Source organism: Carassius gibelio, chromosome B10 (assembly GCF_023724105.1).
Source record: "Carassius gibelio isolate Cgi1373 ecotype wild population from Czech Republic chromosome B10, carGib1.2-hapl.c, whole genome shotgun sequence".
In the NCBI taxonomy this organism is placed as follows: Eukaryota; Metazoa; Chordata; class Actinopteri; order Cypriniformes; family Cyprinidae; genus Carassius; species Carassius gibelio.
This window is the reverse complement of record NC_068405.1, coordinates 24833558-24842286: the sequence shown is the minus strand read 5'-3', so window position 1 is coordinate 24842286 and position 8729 is coordinate 24833558. Positions and strand designations below refer to the sequence as shown.

The 8729-nt window shown below is 36.9% G+C and overlaps 1 protein-coding gene across 5 annotated transcripts in view; it reads left to right on the top strand.

Annotated features, from left to right (window-relative positions):
- The first annotated feature begins 2285 nt into the window (after positions 1–2285).
- LOC127966420 (PDZ and LIM domain protein 5-like) overlaps positions 2286–8729 on the top strand; it is a 73925-nt gene continuing 67481 nt past the window's right edge. Inside the window, exons 1-2 of one of the 5 annotated variants that reach the window (XM_052567366.1) lie at positions 2286–2425; positions 6648–6791. In XM_052567366.1, the coding sequence (XP_052423326.1) occupies positions 6696–6791 (96 nt within the window). In that variant the 5' untranslated portion in view covers positions 2286–2425; positions 6648–6695. Of the gene's footprint in view, positions 2426–2503; positions 2626–6095; positions 6230–6647; positions 6792–8729 lie in introns of those variants that run through there. The other 4 variants (XM_052567367.1, XM_052567368.1, XM_052567365.1 and 1 more) reach the window with 4 other exon arrangements.

Genomic DNA, 8729 nt, shown 5'->3' with positions numbered 1-8729 from the left:
AATGATAGGTTTAGTATCACTAGTGAACACCCTTTAGTAATTCCATGGTGTATTTGTGTTCGCTTATATAGGGCTTTCTATTTTATATAGCCTAGTCCTTTCCTAGTGTGCTTATATAACGTTAAACTGTTATTCTTTACGTTTCATTATCTGGGATGTCAAAGCGAAGTCAACCAAACAGCCTCACAGTGTCTTCTTTCTCCGAATCATCGATAAATCTCGATCACAGAACAACAGCATTGATTAAACGTCAGTCTTCATTTACCTGCCATTTCTTCACGTTTATCACAGCTGCATAGAGGCTTAGTGAGGGTTAACTTTTGTTAGAAACTAACACGTGTAATCCCAACAGATCTGAGGAAAATATAGACCAATGTGGCAGTGGCAAAGCTCAGCTCGTGAATATTATATATAATATTAATTATATTTTTTTTTTAACCTTTCTAGGAAACTTTTTACCTCCTTTAAAAAAATGTTTTGCCACACATTGTGTTGGTTATTGTCACACATTGGTTATATTGATTGTAATATTTTATTAGCATTTGCATCTTAATTTCCAACTATACCCAACGAAAAAAAAAAACCATTATTCATTACATTTACTAAAACAAATTTAAGGTAAGTGGTTGCAAACAAGGTATTTAAGCTACATAAAGCTACATGGTTAGTTACTAAATGTCTTAAATAGCTAAATAGTCAAAATAAGTGAATTGCAACCACTTACCTTAAAAAAAAAAAAGTAAATTCAATTAAGTTTTTTTTCTTTTCAGAGGACATTCTCATTAAGTTATGAAAACGCTTTCTGAATGTTTTTAAATGTTTTAAAAACGTTTATCTTGTTAGACAATGGGATCATTGTCATTTTGTAAACATTAGGGGTATATTATTTTCGAATCACGTTTTAAAAATGCAATTAACATCCAACTAAAGCATTTTAGGTAAAGTGAAGGATGTATAAATAACATTTTTGTACCAACTTTTTGAGAACATCAGATCGTTTTGAACAAACGTTCTGTTAATGTTACTGGACGAACCTTGCCAGAACGTTCTAAGAATGTTCCCAGTTTGCTGGGAAGAAGCAAAACATGTTTACCATAGCATGTCTTTAGATTGTATCCAGTACTTTTTCCTATAGATGTGGACAAAATATCACTGTTGTAGAGTTTTGGTCCCAGTGTTGTTTTTAGTCATGGTTTCTGCAGTAGATGGCAGCATTTGAGCACATTATATAAACTAGTTCTCAGCAGCTCAAGGGTGAATCAGTGCATCACTCTGAAATGATAGGAAACAGCTCTCACATGATGACTGTTAAGACACCGCTTGTACAAAATAACACACAATGGCTATCACCATCTAATGCTTTTCTTCTTGTTGTCATTTGCCGGTATTCCTAGCATGCACGTTCACTCCTATAAAAGCAGAGATGGGAAAAACTGACATCAGCTTGTGTTGAGATCATTGAGTCTCTATCAGTGGCATGAGCTGAGCGTCTCCTGCATGCATCTCAAGTGACATCATTTAGATGTTAACACTTCATGGTATGACAGCCTATTGTTAGACAGCTATTGTTAGTTAGCTAAATAATTTAAGTATTATTATTATTGTTTGTTTTTAAGATTCACATCAGACATTATTGCTGTAAGCATAATTAATTGTTTTGTTGTATTATATGAATCTATTTTTTCCCTCCTAGTTTAGCCATGATAAGTCATGAGCAATCTCTAAAGGTTTAAAAGTGCTCTTGGCATCCAAGCGAATGTATTTTTGTTCTGTGTTCCCTGAATATTAACTTTAATCTTAGATTATTGATGTTTCACAGTAAGATATTTGTAGACAGACCCATAAGTTTGCAAATAAAATGGATTAAATGCTTTCTTTTGCCTGGCAACAATCATATTGAACAAGAAAAGAGCCACATGACCATTAAACTACATAACATAAACAAATAAAACCATACATAAAGGATGTTGATTGGTAAATTTACTTTGGTGAATATGAAACAGTAAAATAAACAGACAAAAGTAAAACAAAATAAAAAATAAAGTAAAAAAAATAATACGAAGAAAATAATAATAATAAATTGAGCGAGTGGTAACATAGTTTAAAATAAATTCAAGAGAGAGGAGAAATGCCTTAAGTCTCTTTTGTTTTCATTATATAAAAGCATAAATATTACACTTTGTGCACAATGTAACTGACTTTAAAGCTTTGGCATTGGAAGAAGAGATAGTACCCAAATAATATTTCAGGTCATTTTGACGGACAGCTGTCAGCCAGTCCATCATCGTGCCGGTGACGTCATCGCGTCAGTGCAGCGCGTGTGTTAAAGGGGCGGAAGTCAGTCAGACTTAGACGCTCGCTGGGGTTTCTAAACTTGTTTTCTCTGTCTTCTTCACTCACAGTTTGACTCCACAGCAGCTCACAGGTGAGTGACTTGAATACGCTTTAAACGCGCGGTTTCAGGGACTTTACGCGCATGTTGCACGAGTTTGTAACTAGTGAAGCTGACAGTGTTACGATTCGCGCGAATAAAAACTCGTTAATCTGGTCCGAATGAAAGTTATTGTAGAGGATTTATGAGATGAAAACCTATATATAATCAAAAAACACTCCGTCTGCAGAAAGGTAATGTTTACTGGTTATAATCGACTGGTTTAACGGTTATCGTTTAACTTTTACAGATGTTTAACGGTTATTTGTTTTTTCGCGCTGTTTCCGTTTTTAAATGTAAAACGGTTTTTGAATATTGACGTGTTTTCATAACCTCTCAAGAATTACATTTATCGCTATTTCAACAATGTATTTACTTGATAAGTCGTATATTTTGTGTAGAGATGTCTTATGTGATGTCTGCCTGTTGCAGGTGTCATTCTGCTGTCATTTTGTCTTTGAGAGTAAGCGGGGAAAGTTTAATACAATGTGAGAAAATAGTATAAAATTGTTGGTTTGCGCGTCAGTATAGCTGATGAATTCCTCAATGTGGGAATTTTGAAAAAGTGATGTTGCATGTCAAATAACAGACATTTGAGGTGTTTTTTTGGAATCGATGTTTAATGAAGAACCTTTAACATCCACACACTCCTAAAAATAAACATTCCCAATGGGTTTTTGTAGCAATGACACAGAAGAGCCATTTTGGGTTGTTCAAAGAAACTTTAGCAGTCATTTAAAGAACCATGATAGATGCCAATAAAGAACGTATGTGTGTGTGTGTGTGTGTGTGTGTGTGTGTGTATAATAAAATATGGCACAGATGTTAAATATTCTTCTTGGAACCAACAAAGAAGGTTTATTTTTGAGAATGCACGAGAAAATGCTTATTTCAAGAAAAAGTTTACTGAAAGATTTTTTGGGGGAGCCAACCAGAAATGGTCCAAAAGTGCAATGTTGGAGACTGACGCCTTTTAAATGGATAATAATGGTTGTGTTCTCGAAGACGCAGTTTAAATGCAGTATGAACATAATTAACAGTCATTTCGTGTAATTTTAGTGCTTCCAAATGGCTGCTCACTGACCTTAAGCCGAGTAAGTGAGTAGTGTGCAAGCTTGCGTGTGTGTACATACTATATTTTCATGCAAAATTGTCCCCAGAAGTGAGCTAAATTTGATGAAGCCTTCCGTAGGGACGTCTGGGGAAGTAATCGATCAGCAAAACCGGATCGTCCCCTTCAATGCAGGTGGAATTTAAATACACCAACACACTTTACCAACCCCCTAATCTTCCCATGGGATAGACAGGATTGAGTCATTACAGACGGACGTGATCCAACACGCCTGAACTGAACCCAGGTGGCTCTGGTCTGCAGGTGATGTGTGTAGGAGCTTCACCATTGGGATTCTTCAATAATAAGTTGGTTGTAGTCTAGTAAAACACTAGGACTATTTGTTCGGGTGCATTCCTGTTATATAAGAGCCAATGAAATGTGGGTAATCAAGAGTTGGTCAGTGTTACAAAGTGCACCTGTGTTTTACAGGGAAGCTCTGAATGCTTTCGGAGCCGTCTTTCAAACAAAGATTGTGTTTACAGGTCACTTTGGTAGTTTAGGATCAGGCCTGCATGGCTAAACATTAAATTGTTAAACGTTACACTGAAAGTCCAGCAATGTTGGAGCTTGGTTCTTTATGTGTTGGCGTCGTACCTTTTTTTTATTTTTTTGCCATCTATGGCTCAGTAGCTTGACACGGTCTACACATGCAGTGATTTAGCGGCTGTCATAAGCGTGTTATTTTGGATGGGTGTAGAATTAGGTAATTCCTCCAATTTAATGGAACTGGAAAGTTATGCCATTTCTGGCCAATATGATGTTTGGCTTTAATCTTGAGCTAATATTCACTCAGTTTATATTCACTCACATTCAGTTTAGTGAAGGACCTCTAATGTACATGTAAGCTTTGCATTCCACAAATGATTAATAGAATGGATATTATGTTTAGCTTGTTGCTAACTCTAAGAAACTGTTGTTCTTTTAGGAATATGTTTACTTAAATGTTCTTTGGAGAACCAGAAATGAAGTGTTGGGAGTCCGAAATGTACTGTTACTTTATTTCACTAAATAAAATGCAATGTTTTTATTGGGTGGCTGTCTGTTTTCCAGGGTGTGCTCTTGGTATGGCTCGCCATTCGTGCCATGAGAAAACCAACCGTGACTGACAGATTGGTGGAAAAGCTCGTTGGTGTTTACACAGTTTTAGCTCACATGGTGACTGACATATTAAGCCTCTATGGTTATAGTTTCAGAGTTTGTATTTGTGTATTTGACTGGGCATGTTTCCAGCTCAAAGGTAACTAATTGCGATTATTGTGAGCTTAAGGAATGGTTTTGTAGATGTGGATTAGTTTTCTTCATCAGGTTTGGAGAAATGTAACATTGCATCAGTGTCTCATCATCAATGGCTGCTCTGCAGTGAATGGGTGCCGTCAGAACGAGAGTCTGATAAAAACATCCCAATAATCCACAGCACTCCAGTCCATCAGTGAACATCTGGAGAAGACAAAACCTGCGTGTTTGTAAGAAACAAATCCATCAAGATGTTTTTAACTAAAATACAAGTGCATAATCCTTAATAACTCTTCCTACAGTGGTGTTCTGGTCTGAATCAGGAGAGAAATCTGCACCGGTCACGCGCCATTTACAAGCCAAAACGGCTCTAAACAAATAACAGACAACAGATGGGCTTTTTACTGAAGGAAGCAAATGGACTCTGATTTTAATTATAAACATATTAATGATGGATTTGCTTCTTGCATTGTAAATTCTCATTACTTACTTACAGTTACTTACAACTTTTTGAAGCATTTGGGGCAAATAGATGCTTTCAATGCTAACAGAAATAGTCTGCAAACTCTGATATTTAGTACAAGCTATTCTTGTCATGTTATTTAGACTCCGTCTGAGTCACAACCGTATTGTTGATCTAGATCTGATAGGATGAGTAAATGTTCCCGTTTGAAAGCCTGTGTGACAAACACAAACAGCCCTTGTGGCTTCAGGCATGGAAAAACGCTTCATTCACTCTATTCAGAATGAACATGTTGTTCTCTATAACAGTACCCTTAGTGCTTTCAGAGAAACTGCTGTCAAAAGAATAATACATCAGCTCCAGAGGCTCAGTAGTCACAGACACAACACCTCTTTGAGTCACGGTTGACATTCATGTTCTCTGGTATTCAGTTATTAAATAGATGGCTGATAATGTTAATGTTGAGGTTGTATTGCACATATTGTCATCCACATAGTTCATTGACTTCCACTCATCTTTACATTTTGTCCAATTTATACCAGAGCATGGAAAAGCCACAGCAATTTAACAATCAATTTTGAGTGAAAGTCGGTTTGATATGAAGCGGTTGTATCTTTTGTAGACGTTCTGAGATGTTTGTAGAGGTCTGAAGAACGAGGAGAGCAGGTGAATGATTTTAACTTCTAAAAGCGTCAGTGTTGTGGGACATTCCTGAGCAAGACCCCCCAGAGACTAATCTGTTTCCATGGAATGTTTCCTGTGCTGGATTGTGCTTGGGTTTTACCTCACCAACGACTGCACGCTCACCCGTAAGCTCTTAAAATACTTGTGTGTGCACACGAGATTCCCCCGTCACAGCAGGTTTATATAAATAGCGGCTGCTCGTTTGTTTTATCTGCACTTATGAGATAAGTTTGGACTATGAACCATCTTGTTCCTAGATTTATTTAGAAACCTGTAACATTTTCCAGATCAATCAGTTGCTCTGGTAAATTTGAGTTATGCTTCTCTATTTGTCTTTTTTTAGCCAAATAATTGGATTTTGTTTTATTTTATTTGTTCATTTTTATGCTTGTTTGAAATATATATTTGCTTTGTTTTTTTTGCTTGTTCTTTTGTTTTTGCTTATGTATTTATATTTTGTTTCATTTGCTTGTTTGCATATTTTCTATTTAATTTTTATTTGCTTTTTAATTTTTAGATTTTTTTTATTTTTTTTTTTGCTGATTTGAAATGGTCTTTTTTGTGTGTTCATTCGTCCTTATTACATTGTTTGCTTATTTACTTGTTTTATCTTTCTTTCTTTCTGCTTCCTAGGCAAGGATTTTGTGTAGGCGTCAGTATATGGTGTTTTGTTCCTGCATGATCAGTGACCTTTACTGTGTGTCTTTGCTGTCATTGTTCAGGCTGTGAATTGGACTTCGGCAGCACCTTCAGCAGTGACCCGCTCCACCATGAGTAACTACAGCGTGTCCTTGAGCGGACCTTCACCCTGGGGCTTCAGACTACAGGGTGGCAAGGACTTCAGCATGCCTCTCACCATCTCCAGAGTGAGTGTCATCTTCATCATGTCATGCACACTTTAAATGGCCCTTTAAATGTCAATAATAGCTGCATGCGACATGTAGTTCTTCTTTGATTTGTGCATCCTCCGCATGTTGTTTAGCACATGCTAGAAGACTTTTGGGTGATGTTAGATGATGATGGACCCTGTTATGTTACTCATGTTTGGTTACAGAATTGTTGAGAAAATCGTTGTTCGTGTTTATCTCTTATATCTCTTACTGTATAATCAGTGCTTGTATTTATATTCAGCAGTGTTGCAGGTAAAAAAAAAAATTACTTTTCGCAAAGATGATGATAGCTAAGATGGATACAATTTTGACATGAATTTCTACATTTGAACAAAAAAAGATGTTTTTTTTTTTTTGTAGTTGTTTACTGCATGTTGAATTGGATTATTTAAAATATATATTTTTTGAGATTTTCATAACAATTTATACACTTCATGATGCACATTTCCAATCTCAACTTCGTTGTCTTTGGCAGAAATCAAGGAATTGTTCAACTGCTAATATTTTTGTCAGTAATTTTGACTAGATTAACACTTCTTGGGCTTTTGGTATATGTTAAGGCATTTGTCAATGCGAACTTCTCTTTAGCTCTGACCAAATTCTGATCCCGTCGATCCTGTGGTTAAAATTTTTTTTCCTATTGCATAAAATGTTTCACAAGACGTCACATAAGGGCAGCAAAATGAGTTGCGGTCTCTGTTGCATATTGACTTACATTTTAAAATGTAATTGCTTTTAATACAAGTTTAAGAGGTTATATTACCAAAGGACTTCCACCAGGAACGACAGGCATCTGTTTGAGGCCACAGGAAACACAGATTGTCCAAGTAAGACACAAAGTTAATGTGTATGGTTGCCAGATATATATTTTTGCCATGAATCTGCTCCAAGAAACCCTCATCCATCAGTTCTGCTTAAACGCTAGCCATCTGGCTCATTTCTTCTGCTTATTTCCTGTTGATCTTTGGTAAACGGCCCCCAATCGCAGGTCTCTCACCTGGCTTCCACATGCAACGCTGGCTCGGAGGGACGTTATGTATCATCTGCGATGGAGATGGATCTGTCTACTGGTTTGCACAGGAGCTCGAGTACGCCAGCTGCACTTTTAACACTCGAGCAGAGACTTTAAACCCCAGGAATATCTGTCTGGAAGCGGCACGACCGTAAATCAGCGAGGCGATGCTGCCATGGTTGCTGATGAATGCTTAGCGTTGCAAGCGAATTTCTGGGAGATTTGGTACAGATCTTCTTGCTTGGTGCTTCTGCGGCTCAGTTGTGTGCAATAGATAGATCGTGACAGCTGCGGACATTCTGGGATGTTGAGATACGGGGATTTAACTCTTGTAATCTAGGCTTCAAAGCAAAGGCAGAAGAGAAAAGAGTTAGTCCTAATGTGGAGATTTAGAACTGAACATCCAGAGTTAAAACAATACTTCATCGATCATTTACTCTCCTCATGTCATTACAAACCTGTGCACTCTCAGAATCCCTGGTCCGTTCACCTTTGGATCTAATTTACACCTAAATGGTAAATACAGTCCCTCCAGGATTTAGCAAATCTCCAAACGCTGCATTTGTCGCAAGTTCAAGTAAACAGAATTTTTTTTTTTTTTTGTAATTGCCGCTTGACGCTGTTATACACAGCGCTGGGAGATACAGAGAAGAAAGTAGTTGAATTTGACGCAGAATTAGTATTTAATTATATGTAGACGTTTATCTGCATTTATCAACTACCCAGACAGCTTAAGTACATCTGTAAGACCTCTGCTAAAATCTGAAATCATCAGTTTGGTTGTTTATTTATTTTCATTTGAAATAATACAAGGGAAAATACTTAAAAAAGAGAAAAAGAAAGAAAGTGTGGTGAGTGCTGCCCACCACAGCAAGCCTCCTGTGGGAGATAATGGCACTTCC